The sequence below is a fragment of the Acinonyx jubatus genome, chromosome B4 (assembly GCF_027475565.1).
Source record: "Acinonyx jubatus isolate Ajub_Pintada_27869175 chromosome B4, VMU_Ajub_asm_v1.0, whole genome shotgun sequence".
Classification (NCBI taxonomy): domain Eukaryota; kingdom Metazoa; phylum Chordata; class Mammalia; order Carnivora; family Felidae; genus Acinonyx; species Acinonyx jubatus.
Window position 1 is genome coordinate 22,757,756 of NC_069387.1, and position 25,497 is coordinate 22,783,252.

The following is a 25,497-nucleotide window of genomic DNA, read 5'->3' on the forward strand; positions in this document are numbered from 1 at the left end:
AACAGAAATGGTGTGTATCTTTTCTAGGTTTGGCCTGTCCATGAGTCTCCCAACTCTGGATAGAACAGAGCCTACCCACTCCCTAGGTCTGGGTTCTTGAGCAACTGTGTGCAAAAGAGTTTCTGCTCATGTATTCACAGCACAGTACTGTTATGTGAGCAAGAAATGAGTTTCTATTATGTTATTATTATACATTTGGGGGTTTATTGTTATAGCTATTAGCTTACCCTAAGAGGCAACCACCCATTCTGGATAATTGCTATCTTTAATTTTAGATCTGCTTGAAGGTGATAAAGAAATAAAGAAATGATGTTCATAAAAAGATATGAAAAAAGCCTAAAGTGAGTTTTCAAAAACATTTGTGTATAACCATTTTATTTAAAGTAAGCTTTTGTACCATGCTCTCAAATTCTGTTTGGGAAAAGTCTCAAAAGGTTGCCATATTTTTTTCTATTTTCCATAAGATTAAAATCAGTGTTAGTAGCAGATGTTGTTATTCTCTGATATTTTCTATTTCATATGTATTACTGAATTTCTCTAAAGTTTCATAAAAAAAATCTTTTCCTTTTAGACTTTCCTTATAGCCATAGAGTTGAAGACAGCTCTACTCACATAAATTTATTGCTTAATAAATTAATCTTACAAATAGAAACATTAGAATTCAAAAAATAGATACATAGGACCAAAAAGAAAAAGCAACATCCCATTTCAGTGCAACACATATAATGAATTATGGAGTAAAGCACTTACAGTGAATAGAAAAGTTTTTAAAAGTTGGTATGCTTGGAAGAAAGTTATTCTCTTTGATTATCCTCAGTGATGCATTTTGTAAATTGTGTTCTTGATTTTATGCTGCCTTCTTCATTTTTCTTCCTTGAAATATAAGCCCCTTCGGCATATATAGCATTATAGACATTGAAAATATTTGCAGTTGGGAATGGTTGGAAATGACATAGGCTATCCTAGAATATACACTGCTAAACGTGGGCGGTTCTGAAAAAATACGCCAAGAACACTGGAGAAGCAAGAAAGCATATGCCACTATTTCCAATTCAAAATACTTAAGTTTTTAATGTTGTGTGCTTTGTATCGTGCAGTGTAGAAAAAATCGGAAGTTCCTAGTGCTGGCTTTATTCTTTGGGGCCCGGAAATTAATATTTATGTGAAACAAGTACATAATAATAATGGATTATACTACATGTTGGAACACACAACATCAAACTTCATGCTTAGAAAACGTAACGCTGGTAAAAACAGAATTCTCCCTCATGTAAGTAGAATAATTCAATTATCCTTTAAACATTGCCTAAGCATTTCGGTAAAAACTATTTTTATTCTCTTTCAGAGTATTTTCCTTTTTGAAAAGCAAAGTTTCATGTTTATGTTTTCCAGAGGGCTTTTTCCTATGTGAAAATGACTCTATTTTAGAAATCCGTTATTACTTATTGGCAATGTAAATAATTCTGTGCTTTTCAATGACACCGATGTCATGTTCCAGCTGCTTCATTTCTTCTTCCAGCTTCTGCTTGCGAATCTTCTTCGGTATGGAATCGATGAACACAGAGAGGGACTGGAACTCCTTATGTACCTCTTCCCAGTTCTTCTTCAGCCCCTGCAAATGTGACGAACACCGTAAATATTAAAGTAGCTGCAAAAGTAATGTCAATGGTAAAAAAAAAAAAGTATACTAGTGAAGAAAAATGCAAATTGATAAAGAAAACAGAGGAAGATAACGTTACAGGATGATAAGTATTTATCAAGTACTTGGCTAAGTAACAAAACATATTATACAGAGGCCAAGTCCTGTCCTCGATTGTGTGTTCAATTCCCAGAGGGAGTATTTATTTGCTCTGTTTTTAATGTTACTGTACTTGTTTTTACCATCAACTATGAATGTGCAGAGTTACAAGTAGTATGAAACTAAACTCATAGCAAATGTTTTGGTAAAAACAATTTAAAAGTGATATCCACCCCCACCCCCACACCTCCTCACCAGGCAAAACATATTTTTGAATAGGAAATTGTTTATTGTAAAAATTTTAGGTTTTTTTTCTTTAACTTTTTTTTAAGCCATTATCTTCATTCATGAAAAGGCTTGATTTGGGCTTGCATGGCATGTTTGCTTATATGTGATTAAATGGAATTGCATAAATGCCAAAACTCAATTTAACAAGAGATGATCTTTTATGTATTTTTTCCATGTATTATAAAGAACTCTTCATATAGTCAAAGGATCTATACTTCCCATTAATGTATACTAGAAATGACTGAGACGTCATTAAATGTAACACACATGCTAATTCAATAATGTAGTTAATGAGTTAATGCTTTATATTCTCAGTAATCTATGAATTCAAAATTAGGGATCTTTTAGGAGCAATAAAGGTAATTTCATCTCTGCATAGTCCCTTATGACAGTGCACTAGAGATCTCATTGACAAAATGGGCCAAAACCTCTAATCGAATTCGTGCTCTGAAATTTGAAAAATTAACACTATTATTCACTATTGATGCACAAATCATTTTATTTACACAAAAACAGTCAAACTGAACATAGAATTTAAAATATTGTCTTGAAAATACAGTCCTTGAAATCCATGGCTATATATTTAGGTTGTGGAAAAGATTAGAAGTGCCTTATAATCACACCTTCATAATAAGCCCTCATTGTACAAATTTAATCTTGTAAAAACTTTTGGGGGATAATAAAATTTCAATGGCTTATTTCTATGCTTAGGTTAAAATGATGATGAGAACTAGAATAGGTTGGCTGGGGGAAAGGGCAACGGATTTTGAACCCTCATTGAGTGAGCCTAGATAAAGGGTTTAAAGAAAAGATAGAGGGAAGATATCCGGGTTAAATTTTAAAAAGAGGGGGATGGGTTAGCGTATAGTCCTTAATAGTGTATGAGATGTATTCCAAAAAGATGACCTCAGAATTCTTTTTTCATAGTCTTTTATTATGAAATGAAAAATATGTTTCCACAGTGCTCCACAGGGGTGTCTACTGCAGAGAGGAAATCCATGCATTTATACACTTTCAAATATCAAAGGTTTTTCTAGCTACTTGAGTGATATTTCCACATTACTTGTGGTCACAGCAGCTACACTTTTTCTCTGTAGCCTTTATCTTTTAAAGGATAGTTTGCTTTATCTTCCAGTGTGTACAAAAATGTTTGGATCAAAGTCAACAGCCAGAGATGGGAACTAGATGTAACTCATATTTCATATTATATTGAAATAGCCTCTTTGCTGTTTTTAAAACTGACTTTTGGTACTGCATCTAAAACATCTTTTATTCATTGCAGTGATTTTTTTTATTAATTTTTCTTTCTTCATTTTTTTTATCATTAATTTGGGGAAAACTTCAACTAGGAAGAAGCAGTCATAAAATAAATAAGTGGCTCCGGTTCCATGTTTCTTTTGTGCCCACAACACCCCCATCCATTCTCCACCTTCTTGTCCTGCTCTGTGATGAGCGCCATGGTGTTGTGGGGTGGGAGTCAGAGTTCATTCTTGTGGGCGGGCTCCCCACAATACCTCCAGCTCTTTTGCCCTCCAGCCTCTGGAATCAGCACTGGTGGGAGGAGAGAGAGGTTGGGGCATTTCTTCTTCCTCTCCCTTGACTACCTGGACGCTAGTTCTGGCTCATCTGTCTGTAATTGCAATCCTGATAGGTGGCCCCTTTTCCAGGCTCCAGATCTTATCATGCTCTGGTAACACTTTCTTGCCTCTGCTGTTAAGCCTAGGGTGGTGATGGATTCCCACTGTCCTCAGTCCTGAGGTGCTTTGGTGTTTTTTGTTTGCTCCCTTAGCCCTGCTTCACTTCTGTAAATAGTTCCTTCATAAATTCAGAATCCTGAATCCTGGCTGAAGGTCCCTTGTATTTCCTGTTGGATCTCCGACTGACAGAGATTCCTTTTGTTACTTCCTATGCATGTGTGTATGACGTAGTGGGGAAACACTGACCTATGAAGTGGTTGATGTAGGTTTTAGTCCCTTTTTAGCTACTCGATAATTTTGTGACCAAGGGCAAATGTAAACCAAACTCTAAGTTCACTGTCAGTAAAGATTGCAGTTGTCTTGCTCACAATAGTACCCCCTGGCCTGGATACAGTGCCTGGAACGTGGTAGGTGTTCAAATGAATGAATAGATAACAAAACTCAATATATTTGCATTTTATATCCTCATCTGTAAAATGAGAAGTGTGGAATCATTAGACTAGATGACCCCTTGCAGGTATAGTGAGACTATTATTTTATGAAGAATGAGCAGAATGTGGCTGACTCAAGAACATACAACTATATGAGCCTAGCTACCCTGTCACTGTAGAAAGTTACAAAATATGTTTTCTGGTACTGAAGACTTTTAAGATTTACTCTTTTAGCAACTTTCAAACGTGTTACACAATATTACTGACTATAGTCATCATGCTGTACATTACATCCTCATACTTATTTATTTTATAACTGGAAATTTGTATCTCTTGATTTCCTTCACCCATTTCACCCACCCCCAACCGCATTACCTTCTGGCAACCACCACTCTTATGAATTTTGTTTTGTTTTGATTTGTTTTTTAGATTCCACATGTAAGTGAAATCATATAGTATGTCTTTTTCTGTGTGATTTATTTCACTTAGCATAACACACACACACATATGGACAATTAGATTGCTTTTATATCTTGGCTATTGTAAATAATATTGCAGTGAATATAGGGGGGTATATATCTTTTCAACTTAGTGTTTTCAGTTTCTTTGGATAAATACCCAGAAGCGGAATCACTGAATCATTTGATAGTCTTATTTTTAAATTTTGAATAACCTCCCTAATGTTTTCTATAGTAACTGCACCAATTTACATTCCCTCCAACATGGCATGAGGTTTCCCTTTTCTCTACATCATCATGAACACTTTTCATTGTCTTTTTGGTAATAGTCATTCTGACAGATGTGAGGCAATATTTAATTGTGGTTTTTACTTTGCATTTCCCTGATGATTAGTGATGTCGGGCATCTTTTCATGTACCAGTTGGCCATTTGCATGTCTTCTTTGGGAAAGTATCTATTCAGATCCTCTGCCCATTTTTTAATTGGATTGTTTGGGTTTTAGTTGTTGTTGTTACTGTTGTTGTTGAGTTGTATGAGTTCTTTATATATTCTGGATATTGACCTCTTACCAGATATATGATTTGCAAATATCTTCTCCCATTCAGGTGGTTGCCTTTTCATTTTGTTGATGATTTCCCTCCCTGTGCAGAAGCTTTCTAGTTTGATGTAGTCCCAGCTGCTCATTTCTGCTTTTGTTGCCCTTGCCTTTAGAGTCAGATCCAAAAAAATCATTGCCAAGACTGATATCAAGGAAATTACTACCTATATTTTCTTCTAGGAGTTTTATGGCTTCAGGTCTTATGTTCAAATCTTTAATCTTTGTTGAGTTAATTTTTCCATATGGTGAAAGATAATGGTCCAGTTTCATTCTTTTGCATGTGGCTGTCCAGTTTTCCCAACACTCTTTTAAAAGAGATTGTCCTTTTTTCATTGTATATCCTTGCCCCTTTGTCATAAATTAATTGACCATATATGCATGGACTTATTTCTGGGCTCTCTGTTCTGTTCCATTGATATATGTGTCTGTTTTCATGCCCATACCATACTGTTTTTTACTATATCCTAATAATATGGTTTGAAATCAGGGAGTGTGATTCTTCCAACTTTGTTCTTTGAAATTTTGATAGGGATTGCATTGAATCTCTAGATTGCTTTGAGTAATATAGACATTTTAACAATATTAATTCTTTCAATCCATGAGCATGAAATACCTTTCAATTTATTTTGTCTTCTTCAATTTCTTTCATCAGTGTCTTACAAGTTCTCAGTGCAAAGATCTTTCATTTCCTTGGTTAAATTTATTCCTAGGTATTGTATTCTTTTTATTGTGATTGTAAATGGAATTATTTTCTTAATTTCTGTTTCTGAAAGTTTGTTGTTAGTATATAAAAACAAAACAGATCTTGATTTTGTGCTGTGCAACTTTACTAAATTCATTTATTAGTTCTAACAGATTTTTGGCAGAAAAATCATGTCATCCATAATTAGTGGGTTTTACTTCTTTTCCAGTTTGGATGGCTTTTATTTCTTTTCCCTGCCTAATCGCTCTGTCTAGGACTTCCAATGCTCTGTTGAATGAAAGTGGTGAGAGCATCCTTGTCTTTTCACTGTTCAGCATGTGGTCTTGTCACACATGGCCTTTATAATGCTGAAGTACATTCCATCTATGCCTACTTCATTGAGAATTTTTATAATTAAATTGATGGTGAATTTTGTCAAATACTTTTTATGCATCTTTGAAATAATCATATGGTTTTTATCCTTCATTTTATTAATATGGTCTATCATGTTGATTGATTTGCAGGTATTGAACCAACTTTTCATCCCTGAAATAAATCTCACTTGATCATGGCAAATGATACTTTTGATGTATTATTGAAATTGATTTGCTAATATTTTGTTGAGGTTTCTTGCATCTATGTTCAACAGGGATATTGGTCTATGGTTTGTGACTGTGTGTGGTGTTCTTGTCTGGTTTTGGTATCAGGGTAATGCTGGCCTTATAAATGAATTTGGAAGCATTCCTTCATCTTTGACGTTTTGGAAGAGTTTGAGGAGGATAGATGTTAAATCTTTGAATGTTTGGTAGAATTCACCAGTGAAGCCATCTGGCCCTGGACTTTTATTTGTTGGGAGTTTTCTGATAACTGATTAAATCTACTTACTAGCACTTGGTCTATGCAGATTGTCTACTTCTTCATGATTCAGTCTTTGAAGACTGTATGTTTTTAGGAATTTATCCATTTCTTCTAGGTTGTCCAAAATGTTGGCATAGAACTGTTCATAGTAGTCTTTTATGATCATTTGTATTTCTGTGGCATCAGTTGTAACTTTTTCTCTTTCATTTCTGATTTTATTTATTTAAGTCCTCTTTTTTCTTTTTAAAAAAAATTTTTTTTAACGTTTATTTATTTTTGAGACAGAAGGTGACAGAGCATGAACGGGGAGGGGCAGAGAGAGAGGGAGACACAGAATCGGAAGCAGGCTCCAGGCTCTGAGCCCTCAGCCCAGAGCCCGACGCGGGGTTCGAATTCATAGACCGCGAGATCGTGACCTGAGCCGAAGTCGGACGCTTAACCGACTGAGCCACCCAGGCGCCCCAAGTCCTCTTTTTTTCTTAGTGAATCTAACTAAAGGTTAATTTATCTTTTTAGAGAAACTGTGCTTAATTTAATTGATCTTTTCTAGTCTTTTTAGTTTCTATTTCATTTATTTCCACTCTGATCTTTATTATTTCCTTCCTTCTAGAACTTTGGGTTTATTTTGTTCTTCTTTTTCTAGTTCTTCTTTTTCTAGTTTGTTCTTTTCTAGCTTAGGTATAAAGTTAGATGGCTTATTTGAGATTTTAATTGTTATAAAGTTCCCTCTTAGACTGCCATCCCATATATTTTAGTTGTATTTCTATGTTCATTTGTCTGAAAGTATTTTTTATTTCTCCTTTGATTTCTTTATTGATCCATTAGTTGTTCATTAGCATATTATTCAGTCTCCATATGTGTGTTATTTTTCTAGTTTTCATCTTGTAATTGATTCTACTTTTATACCATTGTGGTTAGAAAAGATGCTTGATATGATTTCCATCTTCTTAAATTTACTGAAACTTGTTTTATGGCATAAGATATGGTCTATCCTGAAAAATGTTCCATGTGCACTTGAGAAGAATGTATATTCTGGTGCTTTTGGATGGAATGTTCTGTATATATCTGTTAAGTCCATCTGGTCTAATAAGTGTTATTTAAGGCTAAGGTTTTCCTATTGATTTTCTGTCCAGATGATCTATCTATTGGTGCCTTTTCCTATTTTCCAGCATCGGTTAGATATAAAAACCTGGCTTTCACAAAAGCATGTACTTTCTAAAGATGATAGAATCTGAACTACGGAGAGATGGGGTTGGAGAAGGAGAAAGAGAAAGAGAGAAAAAGAAAGTGAGAGAGAGAATGGACCAAAAACCAGTAGTCTTTGTGAAAATGACATGCAAAGTCCCACCTCCCTGTCTTCCAGTCTTCTTGCCTACCTTCTTCCTTTCTTCTTTCCAGCACACCTGTGTTAAACATCTGTGTTTATACTGGGTACTGAGTAAGGTACTCAACAAAGGCTGTCAACAAAGAGACACTGTCCTTGCCTTTAGACCACTTCTGCTGTCTGGAATAGCCTCTTCTTGTGCAGTTGAAGGCCCAGATAAAGACATGTACCTACATACTTCAGTGGATAGATACTCTGTCATGGAACCTAACAAAACTTATGATTTCTACACACACACACACACACACACACACACACACACACACACACACACACACATCTACATATATACATATCACCTCTTATTATATTATAACATTATCTATAGTAGAATTTTATCTCATGCCCTTTTTATCATCCATGAGGCTTAGCATGATACTATATGCAAAGCAGGAATTTAGTAAATGTTTACTATTATGACATTGATAAAATGTTAAGAATTTATAACAGCATACAAATCCATTTTCAACAGAAGTTAATGTAGGAAAATTTTTTTAATGTTTTTAAAAGGTCATTAGAAATGGATTTGTAGAAATCTTTCAAAACTAACAAAACAAAGAATAAAGTACTATTTTTATCTCTAGAAGAGATAGCATGACTTTATTTATTTACTTATTTAGTTTAAAATTTTTTTTCATGTTTATTTATTTTTGAGAGAGAGAGAGAGAGAGAGCATGAACAGGGGAGGAGCAGAGAGAGAGAGGGAGACACAGAATTCGAAGCAGGCTCCAGGCTCTGAGCTGTCATTACAGAGCCTGACGCGGGTCTCAAACTCACAAACCACAAGATCATGACCTGAGCCGAAGTCAGACGCTTAACTGACTGACCTACCCAGGTGCCCCAAGATAGCATGACTTTAGAAGAGAACAATTAGGTGCTTAATAAATAATCTCCTAAGATATGGAGCAACCCTGCTCACATCTCTCAATATTTTAAATGCTTCTTGCACTAAACACATAAGGTCATATATCTTTATGTCTATTGTATTCAAAATAAGGAAAATATATTAAAAACCTCACAGCTGGTTATTTTAAAATTTGGACATTTGGCTTACAGGAAAGAAAAAAAAATTTGGTCTAGGAACTGTTTCAATTATTCTAGAGCTCCATCTAGTGAAAAATATCTATTTTATGGATATTATTTTTGAAAAATTCAGGGACATGAGAATGAAAATAAAAATGCTTTTTTGCCTTACTTCTGCATGTTCATTGAAGGAGAAGGTGGGCTTCCCTACGACACTAACTATCCCAGGAAAAAACAACAGCTCACAAAATTGTAAACAAAACATTATTCAATAATTCTTATATTACAACTTTTGCTCTCCCCAAAGAACCCAGTGTGCCGCATGTAGTTGTCACCATAACCAAATGAAAGCGTTCTGATTTTAGAGTCAAGGGGCAGGCTTTAAGAATCATCGACAATGGACCTTTCTTTCACAGATGTTCTAAAGTGTTACATATGAATATAAATTACGGGATACTTACCTGAAGAACTGCCTCCCTTTCTTCATCAGAAATCCTTTTCATAGCCGCTTTCCTAAGGTTTTCCTGGATATAGTTATCATATTCTTCTTGGGCTTTCTTTACTTCCTCATTTCGCTTACATATATACTCAGGTGTGACACCGTAATCCTTATAAGGATTTTTCAGAAAAAAAAAAAATCAATATCCTGAATGCAACTTACATATGTATACATACCAACTAGTGATTGGGAGAAAAAGAAATGTTACAGATTTAAAGTCTTTGCTCAGAACATGGAAAATTGACAAAATTCAATTTTATTTTCTCTTTTCTCATTGGGAACTTGTTGATTCTCATCTTTTAAACCCGAGAAGCACAGCTGCCAACTCTCAGTGGACATGGAGTGTAAGCAAACAATAAAATTTAGTTGGTTTTTAGCTGCTGAAATTGGGGATTGTCTGTCATCAAAGTGTAACTTAACCCACCCTGGCTAAAAAAAAAGGGGGTAGAAATCCTAGCTATAAATGTGTTCTGGAAAGTTGCAAAACACTATACAAATAAATGCTATACCATAGCATTCTGGTAAATTAGTGCAGTGGTAAACAGTCCAATTCGTTTCCGGAAACACTTAGGGCAACACCTCATTAAAGCTCGGTACAGATCCTGATGTTCATAATAATGATTCTGAGTCACCACAACATTATTTTCGGCATATTCTGTTTAATAAAGGGAATAAGGTAAGACATTTTAGGAAAAAGAGCTCTCTCACAGATGGGTAAAAGCTTCAGTGATCTGAAATGCTCCCGTGTGCTGGGTTGCTGAGGGCTAATGCATACCATTAATGTTAATAATTAATAATACCCATTCTCTATTGAACTTTTATTAGGTGCCAGATACTGTGTCAAGTGCTTGACAGGTTTTATATCATTTAACCCTCACTACAATCCTGGGATAAATCTAATGACTTCTTAAAGATCACAGAGGGAGAACTGGAAACACTGTCTTCCTATTATTGCTGTATACCTCGGTTTGTTTTCACCAATGGTTTCTCATGGCACGAATGGGCATATAACATTCCATTTGGACCTAAAACATGAGGTTCACTCACTTTTTAAAAACTGGCATTGCCCAGGGCGCCTGGGTGGCTCATTCGGTTAAGCGTCTGACTCTTGGTTTCCTCTCAGGTCATGATCTCCTGGTTTGTGAGTTTGGGCCCTGCATTGGGCTCTGTGCTGACAGTGCGGAGCCTGCATGGGATTCTCTCTCTCTCCTCCTCTCTTCCCCTCCTTGCCTCTCTCTCTCTCTCTCTCTCTCAAAATAAATAAATAAACTTTAAAAAATGGCATTTCCCTTCAAAAGGCTTACTATCTCACTTATCATTCACAGATTTTTAAAACTGAACTCTGATCAGTGGGAAGTAAGTTGAGAAGTCCTTCATGAGCCCTGAAGGCTTGGCCAGCAACACCATCGGTGCAGAGCATTTACATGGCTTGGTAAACAAGCACAGGTAGATTAACTTCACATTTTTCTGTCTCCATGTGGAATACTCTCAATTTTCCGTTCAGGGAAGAAGATGCATTGAAGTGGACAGCTGGGGCAGAAGGCAGTCAGAAGAGGGGCACAAAGTGGTCACTGGTGGCATAACCAGCAAAGGAGAAGGGTTTTTATGTCATCGTGGAGAAATAATGGCTTGGAAATGGCTCTGAAGAGTCAGCCAGGAGACTGAAATTTCTGCTTGTCCACGCCCCATGGGACAAGGAATATGAGCAGCCTCCAGGACACAGAAGGAGGAAGTACTCAAAGAAGTCTGACATAACTTTATGAGCATGTGCTGCCAACCCCTCGATACCTACTGAGGTCTTCCAGAAGTGTCTTAGCTTATGGAGTGGTAAGAGTTTCTGAGAGAATAGGTGGTGTGCTCTGACGACAGCCTCGAAGTTCCTGTTTCAGCTTTGAACAGGCATTGGATTTATCATGGTAGATCATTGGACTACCTCAGTGCAAGCCCTTCATACAATTTCTTTGCAATTTCGTTGCAATTTCTTTTCTATTTTTCCTCTTCCTTCCTTTCTTCCTTCTGTCCTTCCTTTCTTCTTTTTTTTTTTTTTGCCATGACTCATTATTACATATTACTATTCTTTAGGATTGTGCACTCATATTTTCCTATGTGTGTTCTAAGCAACTTTGTACTCTGTAAGTATACAAAGTGAAATAGGTTTTGTATAAGGTATTTTTGTAAGCTTTTCAAATTTTAAAGGTCTTCTATATTTAAATGAACTCAGGCTCCTATAATTTTCACCAATGAAATTGTATGCCTCTACGATGAGCACCTTTTCAGATAGAGATGAAGGTCCCCAAAGGACTAGATTATTGTATAGTACTTTCAAGGTCTCCTTTACTCCAAGCACATTCAAGCTGAAATTGTACACTGATAGGAGAGATGGCTCTAAAATTATTTTCCTCTTCATTTTTCCTCATTCTGCTACCAAGATCCTGCAGCCTAATGACTAAATCTTAGGACTTTATTTTTTTTTTTAAGTTTATTTACTTATTTTGAGAGAGTGAGAGAAAGAGTACAAGCAGGGGAGGGGCAGAAAGGGAAAGAAAGAATCCCAAGAGAGTTCATGAACTCAGGAGCCATGAGATCATGACCTGAGCCAAAATCGAGAGTCAGATGCTTAGCCAACTGAACCACCCAGGTGTCCCTTAGGACTTTCTGAAAAGCTATTTCTTAGTAATGATTCATAGTAATGACTATGCTTTTCATGAAATTTCTACCTCACTAAAAATTAACATCTTTCAGAGACTGTTAGAATTGGTAAATATATTAATAATTGAAATTAAGGGAACAACCCGAGTTTTCCTCTGCTAGGCAACATGGTGTTATTCTTTCCAAATTCTTCATAATTTCATCACATATAATTGGATCAAGCACAGACTTCAGAGGAATGATAATTGGCAATCTAGATAATTTTCCCAGTGAGAGCACTGTTAGTGATAATATAGATGATCATTATGAACATCATTCTTAAATTATTTGAATTTTAGGCCCAGTAATATATTATAAGGTTACCTTTTTATTGATGTATTTTGGAAATAGTCCTGACGTTTCAAGATCATGCTTATCTCCAGTTTTTTTGTCAACATAAATTGGTTTAGGCTTCTTAGTCACTCCCAGAATGACATCGGCTGCATTTGTGTTTATAAAATTTGTTTCGCTTCGTATTCCCATGACTGGATGATCAGTTCTCAGTGGCACAGGAGGCTTTCTGGGCTCATTCCGATCAAACTTTTTTTCTGTTAAATATAACATACCCTTGTTAATATTAAATTATAAACATTGCTATTCAACACTGTTTATAATATCTAGATATTTTACCATGAGGATATTAGAGTTTTATTAATAATATATTCAAATATTTTGGGTAAAAAATCAGTAATCATAAATGCAAAATATTAAGTGCAACATAATCAATTAACATGCTGAAGAACAATATACTAACCTAAGGAAAGGAGATAAGCCCCCCAAATCATATGCTAGCTAACCAATATATTTTTACTAGTTATTGTGAAAATATTTTCTAATAAAGATCTCAACAACAAATGTTCAGCTTTCTCACTGGAAAAAATTCAAAGAAACATTAAAACTCTTTTCTGAGTACTACCAATATTGCTAATAATTGCTTATTCAAAGGAAAGTTATTGCAAAATCACCAATACATCAAACTTGATGAAAATCCAAGACTGTATGGATTTTTTTTTCACCAGAACTCTTGTTACTATAAGGTATGAAGATCATGTAATAACTATGTACCCAACATGCAGCTTAACAAAAATTACCAACACAGTTGAACTTTCCTATTCGCTCCTCCCTGATTGCATCTCACTTCCTAAAATTACTACTATACAGAATTCATCTTATTTATTTCTCCCTACCACATTCTCTTCATTAGCAGCAGATGAAATTGGCCATTTTTACACAGCCTCTTCAACTTGACCATTCCATCTCATCTATTTTGATACAGCCACATCAAAATGGTTTTTCAGAAAAGAATGTAAAATAATTACAATTTATTTCCAAGAACTGAAGGCAACAGACGTCTTGACAAAACCTTATTCAAATCTTAACTCCACACAATTACTAGGTACTTTGGCTTTATTCATTTCTGCACTGTTTGAACTTTTTTTTATGAGTTTATGTGACTTGTATTAGCAGGAAAAAAGATATTATTAGAAAGTCTAAGGACTGGATTAACCTCTCATGATGGGCTGAATTGTGTCCCTCCCAATATTCATATGTTGAAGCCCTAACACCAGTACCAGAGGTAAAACCCTTTGGACACAGGGTTTTAAAGAGGTACCTAAGTTAAAATGAGGTCACTCTAGAGTGGGTCCTAACCCAATGTAATGGACGTCCTTAGAAGAGGAAGAAATTTGGACACAGACACACACAGAAGGAAGACCATATGAAAAGAAATGAAAACACAGCCATCTGCAAGCGAAGAACAGAGGCCTCAGAAGAAACCAACTCGGACAACACCCTGATCTTGGACTCTGGCACTCAGAATTGTGACCAAATACATTTCTGTTCAAGCTCCTCAATCTGTGATTCTTTGTTATGGCAGCTCCAGCAAACTAATACTTCTGATATAATTCTACACACCTAGAAATATTATAAAGGAGTTTTTGGAAAATTTGTTTATTCATGAATTCAGGCAGCATATTTTTGTTGAGCAAATACCATGTCCCCAGTTAATGATCTGGGAACTGTAGATACAATAGTAAACAAAAGAGACAAAGTTCTTATGGAGAGAACTCTCATGTTCTGTTCTCATGGAGTTTATAGTGGGGAAAGAAAAATTAAATTTAATATGTAGAATATAATATATATATTTGCTTGAACCATATGTGAAAGTTGTTTACTGTTTCTGATCTACCAAAATAGTATCTTCCTATGTAATACATTACTGAGATGTTGTGAGCATTGTTAGAGATTTCATTTGGAGTTCCTATAAAGCCTGGAGCAGAGAATAAGGACTCGTTGTTACAACCCAAAGAGTTTCTTTCTGCCAGATACACTTAACCAAATCATATTTGCATAATTTTTGCCTAAAAAATCAGAGGTATCTCTCCTCTAGATGTTCACACTGAAATTATTCATTGGCCAAATTTAATTATGAGTTGAAAGTGCATGCAAATGGCTCCTGTAGCTATAAGGGAATATGTAGTTTTATAAATGTATATAAGAGGTAAACTAAATTCTTAGAACGTGAGGAAACAGTTCAGAAAGACTGATAATTCATTCTTAGGTGAGGAATTAGAGCAAATGACAACGCTTGGTTGGTTATGATTGTCCAGTGGATGGAGCCTAACACTGGCCACCTTCTTTCCCTTAACCTACCTAAACATCATCTTTTCTCTCATCCCAGGAGGAGGGGTTGGCAATGGGGTGAGGCTTGGAAAATGGGATGAAGATGTCTTTTCACAAATTATTTGGCAGTTGGGATAATAAATCTGAAAACCAAATGGTTTGGCTTTTTAATGTTATGTCAAAATGGCAATGTCAACACAGCCTTGTAGTCATGTCAATGTTCTATCAATTGAATTTAGAGAAATGTTCATGTATCTGTTTTCAGTGTGTCTAACAAATTTCTGGCATCAAAACTATTGTGTTTGAAATGGCAGAATATTCAAAAAGAGACTAGAGGGGCGCCTGGGTGGCGCAGTCGGTTAAGCGTCCGACTTCAGCCAGGTCACGATCTCGCGGTCCGGGAGTTCGAGCCCCGCGTCAGACTCTGGGCTGATGGCTCAGAGCCTGGAGCCTGTTTCTGATTCTGTGTCTCCCTCTCTCTGCCCCTCCCCCGTTCATGCTCTGTCTCTCTCTGTCCCAAAAATAAATAAACGTTGAAAAAAAAAATTAAAAAAAAAAAAAGAGACTAGCAGCAGCCTTGGCATGCATATATATATATATATATACACATATATATATATATATATATATACATATATATAACCTTTAACTCATTGTATTGAACTCTTACAACACCCCAGCTTTCTTGATTATTCATAAGGCAGATATAATTTTGTGCTTGTGTTGTCCTGTTATAATGGGAGAGATAGACTTCTTCCCTTTTTTCCTTATTTGATGTTTAGGATTTATATAGTTTGGCAGTGTATTGTATAATGTGCTTAACCTTACAGAGGATACATGAGAACCCAACTAATATCATTGACATAAACTAATTTCATTTTACAATTTTCCAGTGTTCACAAGTGGTTGTGAGTCACAAAATACCAAGACTCCTCTTGACAAAGACACAAAATAGACTTTTGAAGACATGAACTTATGCGTGGATGTTTAGATGTGCTTTTTTCCCTCTTTCCTGATAATGTCCTCATCCTTTGTCATGGCACATGGGTTTTGCAAGAGGATTGTGGGATAGCAAATATTGCCATAGGGAGAAATAGTTCCACTTTTGTCAAAAGATCCACCCTAGCTGGACTTCAGGTGTTGAATTATTTTCTTGATGCCAGGTGACAAAAAAAGGCTAACTTTTTAAAAGAGAGAGACTAATTTCTCTCTCCTCTCTATTGTCTTAAAACATCAGGAAAGATACACCCAGGATGGGAAGAAGCTTCTTCCATGCATACACCCATTTTCCAGATAGCCTTCTTCCTAAAATCTATATGCTCGATGACCATTATTACATAATTTTCAATGCCTAGTACAAAAAGACAACATGGGGCACCTTGATCAAACATCAAGAATTTCAAGATGGCAAAAGCAAAGCATTAAACCAAGCTCCTCAGCATGTGGCCCTCCCCATGCGAATGCCCGAGAAGCTGGCTCTGTCTACCACACATTCACGAAGGGTCCTCCATTACACCTGACTTATTTGCTGTCCTAATGGTCTTAGAGATCTGGGAGAGTTAAAGCCCATGCCTGATAGTTGCTTCAGCTGGTATAACAGTTGTGATTCTCATCTCTTGCAGGGAAGACCAGACAGGGTTTAGATGCTAGGCCATATTCTCATTGGGGCTTAGGACTCTTCTTATAATTGTCATTTGTTACTGAAGTCATACGGCTAGGGACTAGGATGGTGAGGCATGTGGTGCTAGCGGTAGGGCTTCATTAAATAGTCCAAGATGTCATTCAGATGTATGCACCATAACAGGGAAAGGCTATTTGGGGTATAACTCAGCATTCTCCACCTTCTTTTTCCACTGAATTCTCTACTTCTACTTTCTCCTAGCCTCTCAGTTTCTGTTAAATATGAGGTAAACCAATCACCTATGAACATTTAATATTCATAGGCAGTAAGATAATTCTAGTTAAATTATCTGTTAGCACTTTTTTTCAAGTTTATTTATTTATTTTGAGAGAGAGAAAGGGTAAGTGGGGGAGGGGCAGAAAGGGAGGGAGGGAGAGAGAATCCCAAGCAGGCTCCATTCTGTCAGCATGGAGCCAGGTGTGGGGCTCCAGCTCACAAACCGTGAGATCATGACCTGAGCCAAAGTCAACTGCTTAACTGACTGAGCCACCTAGGTACCCCGCTGTTAGCACTTTTAATATTAAAAAGAGTGATGAAACCTACTGGGTGGTAGAGTTTTTTCCATTGAATGTTTCTTCAGGAAATTCTTTGGAGAAGGTAGTTCAACTTTTGGTGGCCCCATAGTCTTCATTGCAGCTTTACATTTTTGCGTGTTATCTTTAATAGAGGCCTTAAAAATGGATACGTACCTAAAAGTAAAAAAAAAAAAAAATTGTAGCATTTATATTTCTAGTAAAAATTGCTTACAGTTTAATAAAGGATATACATTTTAATGTATATAAGTCTATATTCATTCAGAGATAGACATAAAGCATAATTATCTGAGCCCTGTCTATCAGGTACCCTAGATGGAAGTTTGGCCCTGAGAGGTGCCAGTGTAAAGATTACAGTATTTCCTTGTTATCATGTGAATGTGTGTAGCATCAATGGTGAGGTCTCCTCTCCCATTCCTGATATTGGTGAACTGTGTCCTTTCTCTCCCCACTATAAATTCCATGAGAACAGAACATGATCATATCAGGGTGCCTGGGTGGCTCAAGTGGTTAAACATCTGACTCTAGGTTTCAGCTCAGGTCATGATTTCTTGGTTCATGAGATCAAGCCCTGTATCAGATTCTGTGCTGATGGTGTGGAGCCTGCTTGGGATTCTCTCTCTGTCCCTTTCTCTCTCTCTTCCCCTCTCCTACTTGTGCTCTCTCTCTCTCTTTCTCACTCTCTCACAAATAAATAAATAAAAACATTTAAAAAATAAATAAAATTATCATATCTTCTTGAACTGACCACTTCATCATTATAAAGTAATGTTCTTTATCCCCTTTAAAACTCTGTACTCAAAAATCTACTCTATGTCATATTAATAAAATTATTTCAGCACTCCTTTGATTTGTGGCAGCACAGTGTTTTCTGATCTTTGACTTTTTACTTATTTTGTGACTTTATTTTTAAAGGAGTTTTCTTATGGAAAGCATAGAAACTTTAACCTTTCTAAAAATCTCCTTTATTTGGTGTTCAGACCATTCATATCTGATGTAATTTTAAAAATACATTTGCGGGGGACTGAGTGGCTCAGTCAGTTAATCCTCTGACTCTTGATTTTGGCTTAGGTCATGGTCTCACAGTCGTGAGATTGAGCCTGGAGTCAGGCTCTATGCTAGACGTGGAGCCTGCTTAAGATTTTCTCTCTCCAAGGGTGCCCGGGTGGCTCAGTTGGTGAAGTGTCCAACTTCAGCTCAGGTCGTGATTTCATGGTCCGTGAGTTTGAGCTCCATGTCAGGCTTTGAGCTGTCAGCACAGAGCCTGGAGCCTGCTTTGGATTCTGTGTCTCCCTCTGTCTCTGCCCCTCCCCTGCTCACATTCTGTCTCTCTCTCTCTCTCTCTCTCTATCAAAAATAAAAATAAGCATTAAAAACATGTTTTTAAAGAGTTTCTCTTTCCTTTTCCCTCGGCCCCTCCTCCCTCAAAAAAAGAAAAAAAGAAAATATAAAAATAAACAAAAAATTTAAAAAGTAAAAATAAAAAATGAATAAAACTCCATCTGTGTTTAAATTTTCCATCTTGCTATTTGTTTTCTACATACCACTTTGTTCATTCTTCTTCTTTTTATTTGCCTTATTTTTATTTTTTGACTTTGTTTTATTTTATGTAAGTTCTGAAGTTTATCATATACATGTTTAACTTATAGTCTACCTTCAAGTAACATTATACCATTTCATATAGAGTGTAAAAACCTTAACAAAAGAATACTTGCATTTACCCATCATCCCACCTTTGTCCTAGTGTTGTAATATATTTTACTTCCATGTGCTATAAAACCCATAATTCATTGTGATTTTTCCCCTTAAAAAGCCAACTATATTTTAAAGAAATTTAAAGAGAAAAAAATAATTTCTAATATTTACCCATGTATTTGCCATTTCCAGTGTTATTTATTTCATTATGCAGATCCAAATTTCCAACTTGTATCCTTTCTTGTGCATTAAGGACTTTTTAACATCTGATTCCATTGTTTCTGATGAGATATTTGCTCTCTTCTTTGTATTTAATGTTTCTTGTATCTTTGGCTGTTTTTAAGACTTTTCCCTTTATCACTGGTTTTAAGAAATTTGATTGTAATGTCCCTTGGTATGGTCTTCTTCCCCTCCTCCTTCTCCTTCTTTTTCTTCTTCCTGCTTGGCATTCATTGTGGTTTTTGGATTTGTGTATTTAGAAATTTCATTAAATTTGTCAAAATTTTGGACATTACTCAAATATTTTTTGTTTACCCATCTCTCTTCTCTTCTTATGTAATTCTAATTATACTTATGTTAGGCTGCTTGATGTTGTCTACAATTCACTGATTCACGGTTTTCCTTTTCAGCTTTTTTTTTCTTGTTTCATTTTGTATTGTTCTATTACTGTGTCTTCAAGGTCAACAATATTTTCTTCAGTGTTTTAGCTACTGTTAATCCCACCTAGTAGACTATTTTCATTTTAGGCATGGTATCCTTTATGTCTAGAAGGGAACTGCTGAGTTTTGTTTAAATTCCTCTTACTTGAGCTTTGGCCTGGAAACTCTCTAGGGAGAATGTTGGGGCAATTGTACGGCTTGTTTCTCCTTTCTTAGGGGTGACTGCTCTGTGCTGTCTATTGGCCAGTGTATGAAAAACTATTGTTTTACACTTTGTTTTCAGATGTTTTAGTTGTTTAAGGTGAGACGATAAATTTCATCCTTGATTGGGAGCAGAAGTTTAGCTATGCCACTTTTAACAACTTGTATTCTCTCTCTCTCTTTTTAAGGTCTATTTATTTTTGAGAGAGAGAGAGAGTGCAAGCAGGGGAGGGACGGAGAGAGGAGCACAGAGGATCTGAAGAAGGCTCTGTGCTGACAGTAGTGAGATTGATGTGGGGATTGAACTCACAAACTGTGAGATCATGACCTCAGCTGAAGTCTGATGCTCAACCAACTGAGCCACCCAGGCACCCACTTGTATTATTTTCTTATGTATGCTGATAAGTTTGCTTGGAAAAACATTAAATTGTTTCTTGCTTTTAGAGGCCTTTCCTCAATCTTGAATTCAATGGTTGGGGATTAATTATGGTCTAAAAAGAATGAGTTTATTAGATACCTTTATAAAATAATGTTCAATCTAAATTTGTGCCTTAAGTTTCCTACAGAAGTTGGAATTGGCAGATATCTCTTGATTAATAAAATAACTTCCCCTGTGGTAAGAAAAGAGTGTATATGCTCTCACTTCTTTTTAATTTGCTATCTTGTGATTCAATACATTATTTTGTGAGCTGAAAGCTTACCCATTTGTTATACAAAACAATATATTTTATACTTTATGAATAATTTTTTATTTTTCCAAATTACAAAAATAAAAAATGATGAAACTATCATAATGCTATATACTAATTATATATCAATTTTAAAAAGGAATAAAAATCTAGTTTTACTCTATCTCCTCAATCCATTTTCCAAATAAATTTCGTTTTCTATGTTTCTATTTATGTATGAAATATACCTTGTTTTTTAAAACTTAATATAATGTGATTTCTTTCCATATTAGTACATGCAAAGTTTCTTTTCTTTACAAGAGATGAAGAAAAATGTTATTATTGTGGAAGTCTGCAGAGACTGGACAGCTATATTAAAATCTGAATAACAATTTCTAACACTAATCATAAAACTCTGAGACCACATATGGCAGCAATGAGAATTTTAACATAAAATTCTATAAACAAGCACTTTGGAATATTCCTGGCTTTCTTTGAATATAAGTTCATTTAAAAGGACTACTGCTTTCCCCAGTTGAATTATTGGATACAAATTGTCAGCAAAGTAGATAAGAACCTCAGGAGAAAATAAATATGTTATCTAAGATTTCATAATAGTCAAGACTACTTAGCAAAGTCAGATACATAACTAGACTTTAAACGAAGAGATGTTATAAAACCTCAGAAAATACAGTAGTATGGAAAATAAAGAAAATGAAAGATAGTCCAAGAAAAATGAAAAGCTCTGAAAATGAAATTCAGACTCCATGTCACAGTTGATGCCAGTGAAAACCAGAAAGCCTTAAAAGAAACCAAACAGCCAACTAGTGAGTGCTTAGACATTAAATATTCCCACATTAAATAAGCATGCATCCAGAAACTCCATGCTGGTAAATCTGATGTAAATTTTAGAGAGCATCTAAAAACCTGTAGAGAAGCAACGATTAAATGAGCCATTTGGAGTTTCAATTCCCTGAAATGAATATCATTTTTTAAAAAAGATTATTTGACTCATAAATCAGGCAAATACCTTAGACATAATATACACCTTTATGTTAGCAGAGACTCTTATCCTTACTGATAAGAGAGATATGAATTGATTAATGTATGCACATGGATGACTGACTGAACCCTCAAACATTGAATGGCTGTCAGCCTAGAAAGAAGTGTCCTTTAGTCTACTAAGCAAAATATTTGCCCTATTCAATGACAGATGGAGATATACAAGACATACTTATTAGATTTACAAATGACACAAAGCTGGGAGGGACGGTTGAGACAGTGTATGAAAGATTTAAAGTGCAAAACTATCTCCGTAGATCAATGATGAGTTTAGATTTTTAAAAAATCAGTTACATTAATTATAGGATGAGAGAGACTGACCTTAGCTATAAGTCATGTGGGCATTTCAATGTGAGGCAATGGTGGGACATGAGTGTCAAAATGCTAATGAATTCATTAATGGAGGTATTGTGTTAAAGATAATGGTTCCATAAACTTTTTGGTACATATCTGGAATATTACCTTAAACAAAAGGGAAAGAGAGAATGGTTGGAGATTTTAAGTAACTGGAGCCATCAACAGAAGGGTGACAAATTTGGTAAACATCTTTGAAACCATCTCATGTGTCATGAGCAATTGAAATTTTGAAAACTGATTCATGGCTTCCCATTGACTTTAACATTGTTAGATCTTAAATCCCAGCTCATTAAGTTCAACTGCAAGAGGATGTGAAAGCTGGACAGTAATCTTGCTAGTCTTGCAAAGAGCCACAGTGAGCTTTCTTGAAGCTGGGTTTGTAACTCAGTAATGCAAATAGATTTCTTTCTTTCTTTCTCTTTCTTTCTTTCTTTCTTTCTTTCTTTCTTTCTTTCTTTCTCTTCCTTCCTTTTCCTTCCTTCCTTCCTTCCTTCCTTCCTTCCTTCCTTCCTTCCTTCCTTCCTTCCTTCCTTCCTTTCTTTCCTGCCTCCCTGCCTCCCTGCCTTCCTGCCTTTCCTTCCTTCCTTCGAGAGAGAGACAAAAAGAGCACAAGACGGGGAGGGGCAGAGAGAAAGGGAGAGAGGGAGAATCCCAAGCAGGCTCCTCATGGTCAGTGTGCAGAGCCCAGCGCAGGGCTGGAACCCACAAAACCGTGAAATAATGACCTGAGCCAAAATCAGGAGTCAGAGGCTTCACTAACTGAGCCACCCAGGTGCCCCTATGTTTCCTTCTTACGATTAATTCTTACCACTGTTGGGAAAATGAATAAAGTTTTACACCATAAGATGGCCACGAGGACTAAAACAAGCTCTGGTCTCTGGCTTAGAAACCCCTCTTCCAGGTTCTTCTTGCCCTGTTTGCCATGCACTCAACCCCCCTCCCCCCCCCCCCCCAAATACGGAGGCAGACAACTATAAATTACGCTTCCTGCTTGCATTCAGGGCTCAGATCTTTGGAGAAATGGTCTCCCCTGAGCCCACCGGTGTTAAATAAATCTCCGATCCACCAAGATCTCTGAATGCCGCTTGGTTTTTCCGCCAGTGTTCCAGCCTGGTTCCGTAACACCACTAACAGGGGGATTGGGTCAGGGCAAGTTAGTGTCAGTGTGGTGAGGAGGAATTTGTTAAATGTGTTATTATGCTCTGTTTTTACATATTAGTGGTTTGCCTGTATGGCACCTTTATCAAAGTAAAACCTCCCCAGGTTGTTGCAGACAGTGTAGGATGTTGTGGACAGTCTCACCCTAACAGAGAGTTCTCTGGCACCACAATTGATACCTTCTATTCCCTTCACCCTAAGTTCCTTTTTCTTACTTATTCCTTCAGAGTCAACCAAGGAGTTTGTGCTATCACTTCCAACATTTCCCAAGAACATTCTCCAAAGGCAATGTTATACACATAAATAGGGGCTCAGTTATTGCTTGTCAAATGAACAGACTAGACTGTTCCTATAAAATTTCTTGAAAAACATTACTTATATGCAGTAAAGATGCCTCTTTTTAATTTATCAATGAACAGAACACCTATCTAATAAAATATCTTAACTTTCAAGTTCAGTACTCTCTAGAAAATACAGCCTACCAGTGGGTTTCAGAGAAGAGGAACTTTATCTTGTACAACATACCGGATTTTTTGACCAAAAGTTCATTCAGCAATAGTTAATTTGAACATTCGTCATAAATTCTACAAGTCCATCACATCTTACTTTACATTCCTCTTTCCATTCTCTGCTAGATTCTGAGAAACTAATGGAAAATAATATAGGTACTGCTCTTATTGAAACCAGATTCTTGGGCTTACAATGGAAGGGTTTGCCCACTTGTTGATGTTATATACCCCAAGGAATTACTAGTATAAATAATTGACCATTAGATCTGAAAGGAACCTTAAAGATGATCCGGATCATTTAGTTTGTCTTATAGATAAGAAAATAAATGAAAATTTATTCATGATTCCCAAACCAGTTAGTTGCAGAGTCTTTTTTTTTTTAAAGCCCATCGCACTTTCAATGTGGTTTTGACATGCATCAGGAAAAGAAGAAAGGTAAAGAACAGCAAATATTTCGAATTCTAGGAGGAATAAGATCTTCTGCACTAGTTACCTTCTTTTCTCTCCATAGATTTACATAAGTTCTAAGTTTATACACAGGAGACTAACTGAGATATTTACTTCAGGGTTACCTTTTTGAAATGTGGGGGAACTTAAGGGGTCCTAACACCCATGTAAAATTTTTAACTCAATTATATATTTTTGGGTCTCTACCCATCTATTCTTCTTTCTATCCAACTATCAGATCTGAAAAAGACTAGAAACGAATCTATTTTGTCTTACCAGTCAAAAAACTGAGCCTCAGAAACAAACAGGAATGTATATTTGACAACAATCTCAGAAATAACTACTATCCCTTTAGAGAGGGAGCAGTAGTGCAGTCAGAAATAAAACAACGAACCCCTGAAACCAAGTAGGAAGTATCCTAACACAGGACAATAAAACTGTGATTTTCTTTTTTCAGTAACAAGAAATTTCACGCTATTTTGTATGCCACATCATGTACGAACAATTAAATTACAAAACAATTACATACTATATTAACAGGTGGCTAACAATAAAATGGCCCTCTCACAGCACTGGACCGTCCTCTCCGTGAATTGTGAGATAGATGTTAAATACCCAGGTTTTGCAGCCACTTCCTTAAAAAGCTGGCATCCAAGTCTACTTCATTAAGACAAAAATATATGTAATTTCTTTTTAAAAGTCGTATGTTGCTTAGTTAATCTTGAAATGGCATCATTATTCCTTATTCTTGTTTCAAGTGATAATCTTTTGTTTACCCACATACCTAGGAGGCTGGGGAGGCTCCTTCCGGTCACTGGGTATGAGGTTATAAATGCTCTCAGAAAAGCAAGTTGTATCCATGGCCACCAAAATGACTCCTTAAATATGGTCAACTTTTTTCTCACTATACCAGTATGTCTGTCCCTTTCTTCACTGGTTCCCGTTTCCTTTCCTACTCTTGACTTCTCACGGAACTAAGGTTTCTCTCTTTCACCTAATTCCCCTTTGACCTGTTAGCAGTCCTCTCTTGGGAAGAAAATAAAATAGCCCTTCTAATTCTCTAGGGGTTGCTTCGCGTTGTTGACGGCGTGGTTGCCTGGGAAACAGTTGCTAGGCTACGTGGAAGTAGAAAGCAGCCCTGTAAACTAGATTTTTCTTCCCTCTGCAGTTCTTCCGCTTGAGAAGTTCAATATGGAAACCACCGTTTATATGTGCCTTTGGGAATAATGAGTTGAATGGCGTCCCCTTACTTAAACACACTGCTCGTTTCTGTCTGCATATTTGGAGAGGAAGACACACTCAACTGCAGACCGTAGGGAAGCGTAGCTCCTGCGCAGGCGTCACACAATAAGGCTCTCGTGCGCAGGCGCCAATCTCGGCGGCGGTGGGGCGAGCCGCTGAGGCCAGGCTGACGTAGGGCCTTTGCCAAGAGCTGGACGGGGTGGGGAGGAGCCTGAGGAGCAGGGAGGACTCCCATAGGTGGAGCGCGGACTGCTAGTCACGTGTTCGGCGTGAGGTTGCTCGGGGCGTGGGTGTGGCGCGCCGGCGCGCAGGCCCTCC

General features: G+C 36.5%; 1 protein-coding gene across 4 annotated transcripts; it reads right to left on the reverse strand.

The window, feature by feature from the left end:
• Positions 1-342: 342 nt before the first annotated feature.
• On the reverse strand, positions 343-25,497 carry ENKUR (enkurin, TRPC channel interacting protein). Of its 4 annotated transcripts, none has more exons than XM_027073668.2 (5): positions 25,188-25,497; positions 17,192-17,337; positions 12,670-12,893; positions 9,620-9,766; positions 343-1,612 (listed from the first exon to the last, which is right to left on the reverse strand). In XM_027073668.2, the coding sequence occupies exons 1-5, from the start codon at positions 25,412-25,414 to the stop codon at positions 1,439-1,441; spliced, it is 918 nt and encodes a 305-aa protein (XP_026929469.1). In that variant the 5' UTR covers positions 25,415-25,497; the 3' UTR covers positions 343-1,438. The 4 variants fall into 4 exon arrangements, 3 of the variants coding, with proteins under 3 accessions (XP_026929469.1, XP_014921785.1, XP_014921786.1); XM_015066299.3 differs by lacking the exon at positions 25,188-25,497 and adding an exon at positions 24,722-25,175; XM_015066300.3 differs by lacking the exon at positions 25,188-25,497 and adding an exon at positions 19,048-20,185.